This window comes from Mytilus galloprovincialis, chromosome 1 (genome assembly GCF_965363235.1).
Source record: "Mytilus galloprovincialis chromosome 1, xbMytGall1.hap1.1, whole genome shotgun sequence".
In the NCBI taxonomy this organism is placed as follows: Eukaryota; Metazoa; Mollusca; class Bivalvia; order Mytilida; family Mytilidae; genus Mytilus; species Mytilus galloprovincialis.
In genome coordinates this window covers 68,561,492-68,580,399 of record NC_134838.1, presented here as the reverse complement: position 1 = coordinate 68,580,399, position 18,908 = coordinate 68,561,492, and the positions used below count along the sequence as shown (strand labels likewise).

The window sequence follows — 18,908 nt, the reverse complement described above, 5'->3', positions numbered from 1 at the left end:
GAGTTGCTGTAATATGATTGCAAATGAAACAAATAAAAACAATGTCTAGACATAGTTGTAAATAAAGTAAATAGATATAATTAATGTAATTAAAAAAGTTTTTAAACAAACAAAACACATTTTCTAAATATGATTGAAGGTTAAACAAGTTTTCAATCAAGCAAAAACACTGTCTAGATATATAATTGTAAACAAAAAAAAAACTAGCAAAACTAGCAAAACAAATATTTTATATATAATTGGAAATAAAACAAGTTTTAAAATGGGCAAACACAATCCTTAAATACAATTGTAAATAAATCAAGTTTGTAACAGACGAAATCATTTCCAAATATTATTGTAAATAAAACAAGTTTTTGAAACAAACAAAACACTGTTTTTAGATTATTGTAAATAAAACAAGTTTTGAAACAAACAAAAACATTGTCTAGATATTACTGTAAACAACGTTTTGGAACACACTAATTACATTGTCTTGCTATGTTCGATTGTAAATCAAACAACTTTTGAAACAAACAAAAACACTGTCTAGATATAATTGTAAATACAGTTAGTTTTGAAACAAACACAAACAGTGTCTAGAGATAATTATAAATAAAACAGGTTTTGAAACAAACACAAATCATTGTCTAGATATAACAAGTTGTAAATAAAACATAATTTGAAACAAACGATAACATTGTCTAGATATAAATAATTGTAAATAAAAAAAAGTTTTGAAGTAAACAAAAACACTGTCTAGATATAATTATCAATATAGTTAGTTTTGAAACAAACAAAAACACTGTCTAGAGAAAATAGTGCATAACGCAAGTTTTGTATTCAACACTGTCTATTTGTATTTCATTTTGTCATGCTCATTTTATTTGATGACATTGTCTTCAATTTTGCAAAGGTGAGGGGTCGTATTTCTTTCATTGACAAAGCAATTTCAAAATCTCTTTCAAGTGTCTGTTGGACTTCCACGTCCATTAAGGAATCAAATCCCAAAGCTACTAAATTGGTTTCTGGTTTAATCGATGAAGGATCCTTGATACCTGAAATAAAAAAGATATCATTTGTTCACCAAAATAACACACATACATATATATATATAAAGAAGTTGGTTGTAGATAAAAAACGAAAAAAAAAAAATAATAAATAAAGATCTGTGTCGTCGTATCTGAGAAATAGGCTTTTAAGTTTTATTTCATCGGAAAATGATTCTCTCTAAAGACAGTTTGCATATTTGACATTGGTACCTTTTTTCTTAAAAGAAATAGGATCATATAAACATTTAACCTGATTTTTGGGTTTATAAGACTTATAAAAAAATTATTGGTGAAGAAAAAATCATATGATGGTGCATTTCTTTTTTGCTACGACCCTTTGAAAATACCCAATTTTGATGATTTTCCCATTTTTCATCAATTTTTACCTATTTTGGGGTTATTATCGTGAAAAAAATCACAGATCTACAATTAAACTTCTTTTCATACTTTCAATAAAGATGAAGTGGACAAATCTGAATAAATGTAACTTAAAAAAAAATTATATAGGTAGGTGTTAATATCTTAAGAAAGTTTTATCATATTTTGATGCTTTTTTGTGTCAAATTTACCATGCTGTCAATTTTGTGAAATTGTGATTTTTCTCAGTTTTAAGAACAAAATGCATATTATTTCAACTTTTTGGTTATAAATGATTGAAAAAAATACATATCTAAGAATTTTGATAAAAATGATATGGGATGAACGTGATTCTTGTAAAATAATTTTGTTGTACCCCTCATCCACTTTCTCAAAATTTTGGCTAAAAAGACTGACTTAATTGGCCGTAAAATTTGTAAACGGGATTACTCAAAAACTATTCATTGTTAATACACAGTTTTTTTTACAGAGTTGTGTTTGGTTATAATATTTTGAAAATTCATTAATTTTTTCAACTTGTGTCAAATATTTTGGAAATAGATCCAGAACGAGTTTTCAACGAGACTGACACGTCAGAAGAATACATCCTTAAAAAAAACCTATACGCTATTTATTTACGAAAAGAAAGGAGTGGTTAGTGCACAAAAGTTGTAATGGCACCACATGGATAAAATCAGATTATTTAGAATATCTGATAAAAAGTATAACAAAAACCAACAGATTAGCAAACATCCTTAATGCAGATGATCTTCGAATGCACTGGAGTGAAAAGATCATGTTTGACGAAAAAGCTTTGACTGAAGTACAAAATAGTTGACATATCGAAACAACTACTTTGGTTATTCATTTGCAATAACGCACTTTTACCATAATGAAGTTGAAGATTCCTTTAAACACAATGTCGATAAGTTATTTCATTATAATGATGATATGAAAAGCTTGTACAACCAATCAAAAAAATAAGCAAATGATGATCATATAATGCTTAACATTCTGTTTAATTTTTCAATTTTACACAGCAATTTTAAAGATATCAATAAACTGAAAGATTTAAAAAAAAATCATATAATTACCTAAAATATGACACACTGCATCTATAACACTGGTTTTTGAGACCCTATCAGAATGAGATTTGTGTCGCTTCTCTGATATCACATAGCTTGATACAACAGGGCATTCCAGGTTCATGAGCTGATCTAAGACATTCAAACAAGATTTCATCCTTTGCGGTAACGTTCCACCAACAACAGATTCATTGGTTCCTTTGTTTTCCAAGAATATACCAACATCCCCTACCAGACCCCACTGTATAGCCAATGCTTTAAAATAAGAAACTTAGAAAATGTTACTTCAATTTTAAAAATTAGCGTATATTAAATAAAGCGGTCGTTATTTGTACATTTCGAAAATTTGATAAAATCCATCATTATACGGAGAAGTTGATACTTTTGTAATACGAGTATGGAATAGCGGAACTCAAACGACAATAAACAATAACGTTTGCTTAAAGTAAAGAAAATGGTCAATATTATACTCCATTTAACACCTACTGTAACTGACAAAACCGATTTGTAGAATGACAATACATTTTTAGGCTCATTGGATGCAAAACATATATCGAAGAGAGGGCTTTGCAACGTGACGTTATAAACCATAACCTTTCTCATGTTTATCGATTTTTTTTAACCTTGACCCAAATGGGCAAGATCAACTTTCTTTTGATAATAGTTAATGTTTTTAAGTTATTCAAGGTTAAAATTTGGAAAAAGAGATCAACACATTATACACATGATAATATGATTATACAAAACTTACCTGGAAACCCATTTTCTTTTCTGTCTTCGCATATTCTTTCCATCACAGAATTAGCAAATCCATAATTTGACTGTCCAGCATTCCCCCGCCCACTTGCGATAGATGAAAAGACAATAAACCAATCCAAACATTCCTTACATGACTTTCTTGTTATCTTATCTAAATTAAGTGTGCCAATCACTTTGGGCCTGCAAACAGCATCAAAATCATCCTTTGACATGTTCTCAAACAACTGGTCTTTTAGTACCTAAAAAAAACATTTTTGTACTTAGTTATTTTCAGAGAATTTTTAATCATAAACTCAATTATTGTTACATATTGTTTTGAAATACATTAATTTTCAGTTTCAAAGTACCGGATTGAAAGAACGTTTGAATTGTCGATCTTTTTTCTTAATCTTTACATGTATATATTCGTGAGGCTTCTTAAGGACTATGTATGACTGAACCTTTCGGATTTCTTTATTTTAAGAATTAATTTTTTTTTTTATAATTTTATATGCTGTAAAAGCGTTGAACGGACCACATTTTGTGTGAATCGCATATTCGTCTGCCACTCAAGTGAAACATGCATGTATGTGTCTTTCTATGTTGTGATGTTTCACTTTTTTTCAGATAAGGGTGAAGGATTAGTACCATTAAAAATTTTAAACCCGCTGCAATTGTTTGCATCTGTCCTAAGTCAGTAATCCGATGTTCAGTAGTTGTCGTTTGTTGATGTGGTTCATAAGTGTTTCTCGTTTCTCGGTTTCTATATAGATGAGACGGTTGGTTTTCCCGTTTGAATGGTTTTTCACTAGTAATTTGTTGGGGCCCTTTATAGCTTGCTATTCGGTGTGAACCAAGATTCCGTGTTAAAAACCTTGCTTTGACCTATAATGATTTACTTTTATAACTTGTGCCTTGGATGGAAAGTTGTCTCTTTTGCACTCATACCACATCGTCTTATATCTATTTACATGTAATGTAACTATTATATCTTTAAACCTAAGCACAAAACAAAAAATATAAAGAAGACAAATATAAATTCTTTTATTAAATATATGTATACCTACTTATTTATTAATGTTAATCAAATAATAGTTTTACTCTAGTACTTATACTTCGCCTAAGTGTCTTCTCGGTTTTAATTTTCTCAATTCTTGGTTTTCTGTTGTGGGTTTTGAGCACTGCTCATATACGTATCTTTTGTTATGATTTGTCCTTAGTTTGTTTAACACGTCCATTAATTTTTTTTTCAAATCTGCATTTTTTTCTTATTTTTTAATGTGCAAAACATTAACTAATACCTATGTTTTTTTAGGTAAAGATCGCACGAAAAGGTGCTGATTCAGAATGTTAACAAAAATTTGAACGCGCAAAACGCAGTACTTTAAAGCTGTTTCTGGAAATGATTTACCGATTCCTTAAGTGAGTTTTAGATTTTGATTTCTCTGCCTGAGTGCTGCGACTAGGAAGGCAGCAAATAGTCGGTGTACTGCAATGTTATATTTGACAGTTTATGCAAACGTGCATGTAATAATGAACAGTTACGACCTGTGAAGGAGGTCAATAAAAGTTGTCAATGTAATATGATCGTAAATTAAACTTTTTCCAAATTTTTCGTACTATCAAAATAGAATAATTGATTTTAAGTAGATATTGTCTTTTAGTTTCTATAAAACTATAACTCCGAGAATAAGTCTAGAAAATATTACATATAACTTGAAAACAATTTCGCTGAACATCCAAACTGTAAACAATCAGTACTTATTGTTTTGGCGAGATAATATCTTTAATCAAACTACTTAAGTAGTTCTTGAATAATACTTAAAACTAAAACAGAACTCATCAAATAATTATTGAGAAGGACTCATGAGAAATATTTTGCAAAATACTCGACTATATCCTGAGAAACAATGAAAGCACGTTCATGAAGCGATTAGATTCGACGTATTTCAAATATTTAGACAACAATCTCATGATTTGTGATCAAAACTTAATACTGTTTAGACTTGTTTACACTAGTAAATTGATTTTAGCCAAAAATGTCATTTTGATAATTATTTTATTTGAAAAGTCTGAACATAAAAACGTCTTGTTTAGTGGCAAAGACATGTTTAGATCAACACAACCGGTTCAGTTCAAGATCAAATTTACTTATTTTTAACCAACTTCAGATATTTTATTGCACTAAGATCGATCTACTCGAGAAGACAATCACTTTAACAGACCGAATACTAGTACTGAATTTTGTTTTTTTTCTACTTACAACAGCAAGATTAAATACTCCTCCAACAGGTCCTAACTCTTCTGCTGCCGCAATAAGTCTTGTTGTTGCATCTACATTTGCTATATCTTGAGAAGATATTAAAACCTGGATGCCCTTACGTCTCCAATTCTGTATCATCCTGGTTTGATATCCAGTCTTGATTCCTGACCTTGATGTAAGGACAATATTCTTAGCCCCTTTGGTGATCAGCCAATGACCTATTTCTAAACCCATACCACCTAGACCCCCTGTTATGATGTAGGATTTTTTCGGGTGGCAGTATGACTTGGGTAATGCTAGAATAGTAGGAATACTGGTATCGTCCGAAACATCTCTAACCTTTTGGAGAAAAAGAATAATATCTTTAAACTTTAAAATTTTATAAATTGAGAATGATAAAATATCAACTGCATATATACTATTACTTTTTTTTCAAATATTTTATATTTAAGGGTAATGATATTTATGGTTGTCTCGTGAATAAGTTTGTTGATAAATTGTTTTGATAATTTGCAGACTAATCTGTATTTCAAAACTGTTCTTTTCGGTATGACTTCAACTTTAACAATTGCACCCTTTAACTTTTTAGCTTTCTTTGAAGGAACAACTCTATATTAAGAAAATCATGATGAGAGACGAAAGCTTAAGAATGGCACATCAATCGGGAGAAATATGCTCCGTATGCTGTTGTTTCAAATGCAAAGGTATAAGGCTTTATAAAACCGGAAAGATTCATATGACAGCTCTTTACTTTTTAAAGCACAGACACATGAACAAAGATCTTCATACTGTTGCAATATTGGCTAATTTCTTTATCTATTATCTCCCTTGATTATGTAACCCGAATAATCCAGTCGTTATATTCCGACTCACTATCGATCGCTACATTAACCTCGAGAGGACACTGACCGATAGAGGGCGCTGAATCATTCGAGTTATTGATTATGTGGCTAATTTCTTTATCTATTATCTCCCTTGATTATGTGGCTAATTTCTTTATCTATTATCTCCCTTGATTATGTGGCTAATTTCTTTATCTATTATCTCCCTTGATTATGAAGCTGAAAAATAAGAAATATAAGATAAAAATGACCTACTTTTATTAGAATTTTTCCAATATGTTGTCCTTGTGCCATAAATCTGAATGCTTCTTCTAATTGGTTGTTGTTAAATTCTGTATATTTTAGAGGTCTCACTGTTTCTGACTGTATGCCTTGTGTTAGTAGTGCTGAAACTTCCTTCCAATCCTGATTATCCTCTTCAAACAGCGCATCCAACAAAATACCATGAAAAGTTACATTCTTCAGGAATATAGACATCCCTAAAGAACAATATATAGAGAATTATTTCAGGTTTAGGAGTAAATATCTTACGAAAGTAGAATATTCAACAAAACAGGTCTTGGTTTTGTATAGAATAAATCTCTTTTAGATAAACGCAGCAAAGAATGTGCAATTTCATTTCTCTGTACTTTGAAACATATGTTTCTGCTAGCTTTTTTTGATTGGGCATTATTTCATGTCGTTTTAGGTTAGCGATTTCATTGAATCTGAGTTCTTATATATCAGTGTTTTTTCTTTACCTCTGACTGATATAGAAAAGGGAATAAGGAATTTAAACATATACGACACCGCGCGTAGGGAAAGCGACGAATTCACTGCAGGTTCAACAACCAATTCAACAACTATCTGACGGTATGTTTGAGGCATGCAAGACAAATTATTTTCCCATCTAACATACCCTTTTTCAAGTTGCTGTTAAAACTTTCTCAAACATGTAGGGTGGCCTACCTTGCAATACCTACCTGGGTATTATTTATTTGTTAGTTTGCTTTCTTTCTAAATAAGTATGAACTAATTCCCACTAGACATTTGCAATGCAATCAGCAATTATCAATCTTCCAAGGTAAACATTATTTCTGGTAAGTATTGATAGAGATGTGTGCTAGCTAACTATAAGAATTCCTACCTAAAGGTGTATTTTTGGATAGATCAAACTTTCCGATTTCCAGGAATCTACCATGTTCAGCTATTACTCGTATACTGGCCTGCAGTTTTTCTTCTGATAACGAATTCAGCACCAAATCAACACCTACAACATAATTATGATCTAAACGTTTTTGCAAAGATGTGAAAATTTGAAAACGAATATCTGTGAAATACTGGGCTGCATTGTTATGAAAATAAATAAAAATAAAGTATTGCACCAGCATTGCAATCAGAAAATTTGATCTGAAGTTTCATTATGATCTTGTTTAAATGATTGAATTTCAAATTTGGTGCATGTATTGTGCAGTAGTGGTAGACAATAACGACTAGAATTTTCCACAATAATGAACCTATTTAGCAAAAATCGTCAGATATTCTAATATAATGTTCTAATTCTTATAAAACATGGACAGAACGTGATTGACGTCACAATTGAAATTGCAACGTCAGATAAATTTTGAACACTTCTAGAGTTGACATTTGTGTTGGTGTTTTCCGCTAAGTTATTGAATAAAATCATTTAAAAATATTTTTTGATGTATCTGTTCATTTTTTTTTATCGTTAAACTGTTTTTCGATTTTCAATAGCGTTTTTGTTTATCAAATCAAAATGGCTGTCTTTCGAGCTTGTATTGTAGGTTTCCTTCCGAGCACAAAGTAAATTTCAAATTTTTCCTATTGGAATCGAAATAATTTTATTATGCCATGCTCTACGCTCATTTTAACTTGGATAGGCATTGTATATATGTCAACATCTACATGTACCACCTCTATAACGCTAGTTGTAATATTGACGAATATAATGGTATACCCATGCTAAAATGAGCATACAACATGCCATTAATACAATGCAAATAAACTCATCATAGATACCAGGACTAAATTTTGTATATACGCCAGACGCGCGTTTCGTCTACAAAAGACTCATCAGTGACGCTCGAATCCAAAAATTTAAAAAGGCCAAATAAAGTACGAAATTGAAGAGCATTAAGCACCAAAATTCCTAAAAGTTTTGCCAAATACAGCTAAGGTAATCTATTCCTGAGGTAGAAAAGCCTAAGTATTTCAAAAATTCAAAATTTTGTAAACAGTTAATTTATAAATATAACCATATCAATGATAATTCATGTCAGCAATACTTTAGTAATCATGATGAACACACGTAGTTAATAACGGTCAACTGCGTCTGTAAAACACATCTAGGCAATGTAAAATGAAATGATGAATTTTGTAAATTTGCAGAAGCTTTCGTTTATAATATATATATATATATATATATATATATATATATATATATATATATATATATATATATATACGTCTGAGTCAGTGACAACTCTACAACAGATGTATCCATCGGATCGCCATCAATGATGGTGATACATGGCTGTGTACATAATGTATATACAACTCGTCTAAACATCAACCCAACAATGTTAGATCTGTAAATTTGCTTTCGCAAATTTTTGGTTCTTCCCTCGCCGGGATTCGAACCCATGCTACTGTGATATCGTGACACCAAATCGCCTGCACTGCAGCCGTCCCGCTAGACCACACGACCACCTGGGCTCTCAAAAAAAGAGCTTTCGCTGGCCGTGTGTTACCTTTCCTCGTCAGTTTTAATCTAACGGCGTACTACAGTACATGATATATAAGGTATGAAGATGTTATTGTTACAGATCAGAATCCCGGCGAGGGAAGAACCAAAAATTTGCGAAAGCAAATTTACAGATCTAACATTGTTGGGTTGATGTTTAGACGAGTTGTATATACATTATGTACACAGCCATGTATCACCATCATTGATGGCGATCCGATGGATACATCTGTTGTAGAGTTGTCACTCACTCAGACGTACTTATAAATATAATTATTTTCTGTGACTGTATATTACATTAATTTGTAGGATCCTTTACTATAGATAATTTAGCTGATCTGTAACAATAACATCTTCATGCCTTATATATCATGTACTGTAGTACGCCGCTAGATTAAAACTGACGAGGAAAGGTAACACACGGCCAGCGAAAGCTCTTTTTTTGAGAGCCCAGGTGGTCGTGTGGTCTAGCGGGACGGCTGCAGTGCAGGCGATTTGGTGTCACGATATCACAGTAGCATGGGTTCGAATCCCGGCGAGGGAAGAACCAAAAATTTGCGAAAGCAAATTTACAGATCTAACATTGTTGGGTTGATGTATAGACGAGTTATATATATATATATATATATATATATATATATATATATATATATATATATATATATATATATATATATATATATATACAACATGTATTTACACTTACCTTTTCCCTCTGTCATTTTCATTATATGAGATTCAAATTCTGTTGATCTAGAATTACTAAAATGCTTATCCTTTAACTGTGGAAATCTCTTTTGCAAGTAATTTTTCTTATCTTCTGATCCAACTGTAGTATATACTTCACAATCATAATGCAATGCAATAGAAATAGCAGCTTGACCAACTCCTCCTGATCCAGAATGGATAAGAACTCGATCTCCATGTTTAATCCTTCCTCTTACAACTAAAGCGTAATATGCTGTTGCATATACCACAGGAACAGTGGCTGCCTCGCCTAATGACCAGTTGTCTGGAACTGACCATAAGAACTTATCATCGACATGAAGAGTTGTTGCTAGACCCTACCAATTTCAAAATTTGACATTTTTAGATATACACTTATGTGCAGCATAAGTGACTTTATGGTACAATGAAAGACTAAATTTTAATTGTATTCAGTCTTGTGTTATCATGTTTTGTAAATTTTAGAAATATGTAGAAAATAGTTTCGGATGGTACATATGTGATCTAACTTGAAACTAATTGGAATTTTGCAATTGATAAGGGGGCGCTACTTCAAGCACATGTTTTAATATCCAGCCTCTTTTCCAAATAGCTTCCAAAGGAGGAACACACAGAAATTTGCTGACATTCAATTGTCGTAAAATATTTTACGGATAACGATAAAATGTAGCTTAAAATATCGTTAACATATTAAATTTTAAACTTCATTGACGCTAACGAAAATACGATTAATCGAATGCCAATAGAAATCATTTAATCATTTGATAAATGTCATTTGGAATAACAATATGTTAGTTGGGATATGACTGCGATGGTATGCAGAGTTGTTTAAAATTTAGATACTGGGATTCTAAATATTTTAGATGAATGATTTCTGTAAACAAGCAAACCTTTATGTGAACGACATAACAGTGTACTTCATTTGAATTGTTCTAAATTGCCTGACAATGGTCATCATGCAAACCCTGTCAATTGCCTTGGAAAACGAATTTAGGAGGATATAGGTAGACTTATGGGCGAAATGTTTACACATAATTGTATGATGATTCAATAATTGTATGAAAACTTTATGTCACCAAGTTTTTCGTTTTCTATGTTATGGTATGTGGACTGCTGTTTGCTTTTATTATGTTTTAGTATTTTGCCATGACGTTGTCGTTGTCGGTTTATCTTAGGCTCATTGAATTGAAAGCTCCGTTGGTGTCACTATCCTTCCTTTTGAAAACCAACTACCTTCATTTCAATATAGTCTTTATTTTTGAATTAAAATAACAAAAATACCGAACTCGAAGTCAAAGTCAAAGTCTCTAAAAAAAACCCGCTAAATCACGATATTTACTTATTGGAATCATTAATCTGTATCGTATTTTGTATTAGATTAATGACTTTATAATTTAGGTCCGTGAATTTACTAAATAATCTATCCATCGCATACATAAATTTGATTAATACCTTTGATGAAACAAGTCCCATAACTCTATTCCCTTGATCATCCAATCCAGAAACTTCCATTCCCAAAATGCAATCTTGCTCTGCTAGCTTTCCTGGAATAGCATCAGCTTGTAGTCTTCCTGTTGCTAACATAACGTCTCGGAAATTAAGAGATGCATAGTGGACGTTGCACAGTCTGTTACTCCTGTTTCCAAAGTATTTTGTCAAAGGAGATTCTATCCACGTTAAACTTGACAGATCTCCCTTTGTTTGAATATTGACATGCGCATGTTGACACAATTTTTCGCTGCTGAGAATTTCTAGAAAAAATAGGTTTTTATAAAATGATCAATATTTTAGAACCTTTCTTTATTTTAAAGTAAATTATCTTCCTGAAAATGTTCACCAGACGCCGTCATCAATGTATGAAGACATACCGTTTAGTAAGTATGAAAAACACCATCATGATAAAATGTGAAAATAATATCGAAGTACCAGGAATTCTTTCTTGATATTTGTCATTGACCTTTTGTATCAAACTTAGTTGAATATATCTTTAGAACACGAATCATATGTTTGTTTCAAATAATACATAGAAATGTAACTTTTGTTCTTATTAAGCAGTTTATCCCTGTCATTATTATCTGATCTGAAACTTATGTTTTTTTAATATAATAAAAGCATTTTTAGATCCAGTTTGATGTTGGTTGTCAAAATGAAATGGTACCATGTTAGTTATGATAACATTTGTATAAATCTTTCACATAACAAATAACGTAATCAAAGTCAATGACTCTTACCTTTTGTCAAGGGTACGTGTTTGAATGACCCCCGTTGTCCATTTTTGTAGACATTGAATGCTAGGTCCTTTCGAAACACCTCCCGAATTTCCTCATTTTCTGTTGAAAGATCCAACGCAGTTTTTCCATAGTTGAAAATACATCTGTAAAAGAATACATTTTTTTTATATTTCAGATACACGTATAAAAGACAATATCATACATTTTATGTCCTAAAAACAAGTGAATATCGGGAAGATGTATATAAGAAGCAAAATCAAACACATAAATACTCTAACAGATAGGTGCTGTCATAACCTGTTTTTCAAGATAATTTGTTGACTTGCAATGTTGACTAATCAATGTTAACTTCTATACATGACTGCTCTTTTATGTCCAGTGTCCACAGTCAAATAACATCAACATCATATTTGTCCAGGTTAACAGCGCATCCAACATCGTATTATCTTCAGTCTTAGATATAAAACACACAGAGAGCACAATTAAAAAAGATCATATGAAGTAAACAAAAATTGAATAAATTTCTGGCGTCTGTCCACTTTTCTGGATACACCTCAATCAGGATTATCTAACATTATTTATAAATCATACTTCTGTAAATTTTTCGGACACCATCACGAGTTGGTTGGCCGTTATGGAACAACCGTTTCACAGATTATATCGGATATGTGTCTTACGTGGTAAATACAATCCACTTTCCTTTTCATGACCTAACGAATTAGACTATTTACCGGGTTTGTAAAAACATGAGCAACACGATGGGTGCCACATGTGCATGTAGAGCAAGATCTGCATTCCCTACCGGAGCACTTGAGATAAGTTTTTGTTGGGGTTCGTGTTGCCCAGTCTTTAGTTTTTTATGTTGTTTCTTGTGTACTATTATTTGTCTGTTTGTTTTTTTTTCATTTTAAGCCATGGCGTTGTCAGTTTATTTTCGATGTACGAGTTTGACTGTTCCTCTAGTATCTTTCGTCCCTCTTTTACAAAACAGACCAATAACTGAATACAATTTGTTTGTCTATTTCACATCCCGCCAAGTGATTTTTTTTAAATGCAATTTTTTTATTATTTAGTCAGACAATCGAGACTATTTAAACAACAAGATCTATATCATAAGACACATCACAATAATACAGAACTCCGAGGAAAATTCAAAACGGAGAGTCCCTAACTAAATGGCAGAATCAAAAGCTGAAACTCATCAAACAAATGAATAACAACTGTCATATTCCTGACTTGAAACAGGCGAATATGTAGAAAATGGGATTGTTTTTTCAATGAATGACCTATGTATTAAAAGAAAAAAAGCACATATGGTAATATAAATATATTGACACGCTTTATCAGCTGATACAACTGTTGCTTGAAAAGACTAGTAGTAAGGCTTAAATCAGCTTGCTTAATAGTAGAGAAATGAAAACTCGTAAATGGTATTTTGCAATTTTTAGGCATTGTTTAAAAATAAAGTGGTCCGATTCTTCTTTTTTTTAACTGTATATTGTCAGACAAATTAAAATCTTCGGCTTGGAATTACACTAACGATCGACATAGGCTGTAACTAAAACATTCTTGATGAAGAAAAATAGTATCATGTCATAGAAACTTCAGTTTATTCTGTAAGTGCAAATGCGAGAAATAACATACCTCAGTTTGTTTCCGCCGGGTTCCCGTCTTAGACAATTAACCATACCAATAACACCACTGAGTGGCTGGGAATTCACAGTTAACCAAAGAGTTTTCTGTTGTGATGCCATGAACTCGTTTTTCAAAACATCAAACCAAGATCCATTTAACTCATCAACTGGTACAATTACAATTTCCTCATCAACTTTTTTCGGTTTACGACGAAGTAGGAACAACGTAGAGAAATGACCTGAACGCTTGAAGATCAATTCATAGCCAACTTCTTTGAAGATTCCATCCCATCGTTGTTCATCACAGTAACAATAACAACTACGTTCATCTTCCATTTCGAGAGGGACTGTCCACAATGTTTCTAACAAAAATGCTACTGGAAAATTATTTGTTATTTCCTCGATAAGTATGAAGCCATTTTCTTGAACGGCAGATGATAAATATGAGAGTGCTGTTTTGATGTTGTTTTGTGTACAGAGAAAGTTTCTAGCAACTACAATGTCGATTTGTTTGGAATTTGACGGGTAATATGATGTTGCATCCCATTTAACATAATTCATATTACTTGATTCCTCCGAAGAGATTTCCTGACTTCCAGCTACATTGTAAGTGAAATCTGAAAATGGTCGTGCATTTAGCAGCGGGAGAATGTACATATCCACCGATCTACTAGTAGCCATAACTTCCAAAATATTGAATCTGTAAGATGCAGTATTTTCAATAGCAATGTCCAAGCACGGTACCATAATTTCTGGACGAGACATCAAAGTAACATCTTCCACGATCTCCAAATTTCCCTTTTCCATGTTGTTTTCCTCTATGTTTTCGAATATGCTCTTTAATTTCAAATATAACTCGTCGTCAACTTTTGCATTAGAACTTCTTGAATCTTTTAAAGAAGGAATTTTACTCGTTATCTGGTTCAGGAATATTTCTATTCGATTCTTATAGGACTTTTGAAGTCCGTTCTTGCATAAAATATCCAGCTTGTGGACGGCATATGCATTACAATTTTGTATACAGTTTACTAGTTTATGTCCTACAACTTCATCTGTAGTGTTTGGTATAAAACAATACTTTTGCAGAACAGGATACGCCTGTTGACGTCTTGGTGCCACATTTGAATGAATGCCTAAGAATTCGACGCCAGAAGAGATAACTATGTTGAGATCCTTTTCGACTTTGACAAATGATGCTGAAATAATTTATACTAACATTTGTAAACACATTATTTGTTTTGTTCCCTTTTTCGGGAATTGTTTAAAAGAAGAAGGCCATTTAAAAAAAAAAGTTATTTCGGTGTTTATACTTGCTGAATCATTATTGAAACTATTTCAAAAATGTGAAAACAATTTATTATTTGTAAACGATAAAAAAAAGTTTCACTTTACTATAGTCGCCGTCAGCTGAAATTCGTAGCGGTTATCGGTAAAAATAATCTAAACTATCAATCGCGTTCACTCGAGATATAGTTTTTCACATTCCATTCATAAATCGCAAAAAGAAAAACCACTACTGACCTACCTTTTAAGTGATCGCACTGTAATAATCCTGACCTTCACTTTTTCATAGACGATTTTGAATGGTGGAATCAGCCATTGTTTTTACCGGAAGTGTTTCCGTGGAGTTCAATTTCATAAAATTTGCATAAAGCGCGGGAAACCTTATCACATCAATGAAAGGAACATTTCAGGAAACTGCGTACAGTGACGAATGTCATATGTAAACAAATGATCCCCACAGAAACGAAGATGGCGGAATTACAATGGAAAATATTCTGGAAAATGTGAAGGTCAGGATTATTACAGTGTGATCACTTAAAAGGTAGGTCAGTAGTGGTTTTTCTTTTTGCGATTTATGAATGGAATGTGAAAAACTATATCTCGAGTGAACGCGATTGATAGTTTAGATTATTTTTACCGATAACCGATACGAATTTCAGCTGACGGCGACTATACACATGTTTAGTTTAATCAAAAGTAAAAACTAGTCAACGTCTTCAATTCAATTATATTTCAATGATAAATAAGTTGACAAATAGAATTTTAGACATGGACTCAATTCTTTTGACATCTATAGTTTTCCATGTTTGAAAAATGAAAAATAGTGACATACATTTTTGTTTTTCTGTAGTGCAAAGAAGGTGATCTATGTGAGCTTTTGGGTCAATCGAGACAGCTGCAATCCGTGTGGGTAATCGCAAGCAATGTTCTCCAGTACATAATATCCAAATTTGTAACATAGTGTCCAAGTAAGATATCCAGTTGTCAATCCATGCTAATTCACCTCTACTACCTGTAAAATATTTTGATCTTATATTTTGACATTGTAGAAAGGTCATGATTTCTCAGTCTTTTCAAAACATGATTTGTTTACACTAACTCCGTTGGATTTGTGCGAATCGATACTTCAGTATGGAAAACATTATTTATCTATCATATGTTATTGAATATATAGATACCCTGTGTCTTTTGTCAATATTTTAGTTGTTGTTTGTGCATCTTGCAAATCGTATGAGTGAAGCCATAACCAAATAATTTTACCGATTGTTCTCATGTTGTGCTGGTACACCTCTATCCAAAATGAGGTGATAATTGAGGTGTATTAACATGTTCATCCTCATCATATGTTATATGTGCATGTCCCAAGTCAAGAGCCTATCATTGAAGTTAGTTGCTGTGCCATATGTATTTTTTGTTTTGTTTTACATTCTGTCATGTTCATGGTATCTATCTCTTGCTGATTGTTGACGAGAGTACGACGACTTTTACATTGTAGTTGCTAAATCCGCTTTTTCTTGACTCTTTTTGGTAGTTTTGTCATTGGTAAACATGCTACATCTTATTATTCTATTTTTAAAAAGGCTTTCCACACCTATCGTGTCCATGTACATATGTTCTTTAAAAGTCATATATCTAATTTAGAATAGTGGTATTATGAATGAAGACTGATTTTTAAATAAATAGCGCGCTCGCATAATAAACATTTGAACTGCTACCTTTTTAATAGTCAATAGGATTTTACATCAAGGCTTTCACTTACAAGATACTTCGGCAGCTTATGTAGTTTTATTCCAAATAGAACCCAACGCTGATTTATATTAAATGTAATCTTTTTGTCATGTAAAGACATTCACTGATGGTTTGTCGTGTTCATTGTCATGAAAGCGGGAGGTTTGGGTAGCCACAAAACAAAGTTCAACCCACCATTTTTTCTTAAAATGTCCTGTACCATGTCAGACAAATGGCAATTGTTATTGTATAGTTTTTTTCTGTGTGTGTTGCATTGTCGTTTGTTTTTTTTGTTGCACTTTGTCTGGTGTTTCGTAGTTTTCCTCTTATATTTGATGTGTTTCCCTCAGGTTTAGTTTGAAACCCGGATTTGTTTGCTCTCAATCGATTTATGACTTTCGAACAACGGCATACTAATGTTGCCTTTATTTATCATTAAAAGATACAAGCTAGGTGTGTATACTTGAACAACGCGCGTCCTGCGTATTAACTTATACGCCTGGTACCTTTGATAACTATCAAATGTATACATTTTGTTTGCTTCGAAATACGTCTTGACAAGCAATGAACAGTACATATTTGTTGGAAGAAAGATTGAATTGAATATGTTGAAATACCCTATTTTGAAACAATATCGTCATGATTGTGAGATAATACGTAATATAAAATTGGTATTTTTGTGGGTTTTATTTGCTTTGTTTGGTTGATGATTTAATATATATAGCAATACCTTCTATATTAGCGTTAAGAATTCCCCGAAACTCCCCGTCGTACTCATATCCTCTAAGTCTCAATTCTTTGTACACATCTTTGGAGGTCAGTTGAAACTCCTCTTTTTGGTCCATATTGACCTCTTTGACAGGAGAAGATAAAACAGATATAGAACCACTGCATTTCAGCGTGTCATTTTCTGAGATCTCAAATGTCCCTGTTGATTCCATTATATTTACCTTAAACTTGACTTTACCTATGAAATTATAATTAGCGATTTACAAAACAAATTAAAGAAGTTACAGTATATATATATGGAGCAACACTAGATAGTCACACGTCTATCAAAATTAGAACTAAATTAAACCAGGTACGTATACATATATACTCTTGGTAAATGAACTCATTTTATTCACAATTTATCTAGCTGTAATTAATTTGTTCTTTTGAAAATCCGTTTGTGTTCAAATTACTAAATGGGTGTAAATATGACATTAAATAAGTTTCAATAGGTCTATGTTTTAATATTCATCGGCCGTATTGTGGGTTGATTTTAGACTGTTTTTCTCTTTCTTTGTGGTTAGTTGTCATGGTTATGCAAGTTAAGTTACGTAGAATAATACACTCAGGTAATTCATAACTTGAGAAGCCTGAATAAGTTATAATCATTTTACCTCTGGATAAAAATTCAATGGGCGTTCTTTTCATCTTTATTAATTGAAAGGGTCATCTGAAAATGTTTTCTAGATATTGACAGAACCATTTATGTCTGTTGCAGCTAAAATCAGTGTATAAGGTATACAAATTGTTTAATATTCACAACGAATCGAAATTTCAAAATAATGTATTCGACTCCTACTTGTTGTAAAAAAGGAAAGTTACCTTAAATCTATATTCCCTAAGGAAAAACTTACCTTCATTTGGCATTAGGGTTGTTGCATGGATTGCCACATTTTCAAACTTTACAGGCAATTCATGATAAACCTTTCTCTTCATCTTTGCAAATGACATCCATGTTAATACTAGGAAACCTGTGGCAGGAAACAAGACACGGCCATCGATGGAATGCCCAGTAAGGTAACTGTATTGTGAATTATTTGACATTTCAATTTCATGAGTGGATCCACTGTTTGACTCTAATGCCTGTGCAGAAAAGTGTTCTGCCTTTGGTACATCCCATGACACCGAATGATCCCATCCTACCAAAGATGAAATCATTGGAGTTTCTTTTGGCACGGGAAACTTAACTGGTTGACAGATTTTTAGAGGATTCAAGTTAATTCCATGAAGGAAGCACCTTGAATGATAAATAATGGACACATGAGATACAGCACCATTGTAAATTATTTTACATAAAATAATAACATAATACGTTCAATATAAATCCACTATTTGCATTGGTAGACATTGGTTTTAAATCTTCGTATAATATTGTATTCTAATGGTTGTCGTCTGCTATCTATCTTTTGAAGGTAGATATCATTTTTGTATCAAACTGAACGGATTGGTATATGAATGGGCAAAACAAAAATATG

At 32.1% G+C, this 18,908-nt stretch overlaps 1 protein-coding gene across 1 annotated transcript in view; it reads right to left on the bottom strand.

The window, feature by feature from the left end:
- Positions 1-272: 272 nt before the first annotated feature.
- LOC143072359 (fatty acid synthase-like) overlaps positions 273-18,908 on the bottom strand; it is a 38,162-nt gene continuing 19,526 nt past the window's right edge. The window contains exons 12-24 of the mRNA XM_076247628.1: positions 18,288-18,670; positions 17,393-17,629; positions 15,767-15,946; positions 13,661-14,846; positions 12,017-12,159; positions 11,238-11,536; positions 9,766-10,123; positions 7,443-7,565; positions 6,572-6,795; positions 5,475-5,813; positions 3,225-3,471; positions 2,483-2,728; positions 273-1,037 (exon numbers count right to left, since the gene is read on the bottom strand). Of these exons, the coding sequence (XP_076103743.1) occupies positions 844-1,037; positions 2,483-2,728; positions 3,225-3,471; positions 5,475-5,813; positions 6,572-6,795; positions 7,443-7,565; positions 9,766-10,123; positions 11,238-11,536; positions 12,017-12,159; positions 13,661-14,846; positions 15,767-15,946; positions 17,393-17,629; positions 18,288-18,670 (4,159 nt within the window). The 3' untranslated portion in view covers positions 273-843. The remainder of the gene's footprint in view (positions 1,038-2,482; positions 2,729-3,224; positions 3,472-5,474; positions 5,814-6,571; positions 6,796-7,442; positions 7,566-9,765; positions 10,124-11,237; positions 11,537-12,016; positions 12,160-13,660; positions 14,847-15,766; positions 15,947-17,392; positions 17,630-18,287; positions 18,671-18,908) is intronic.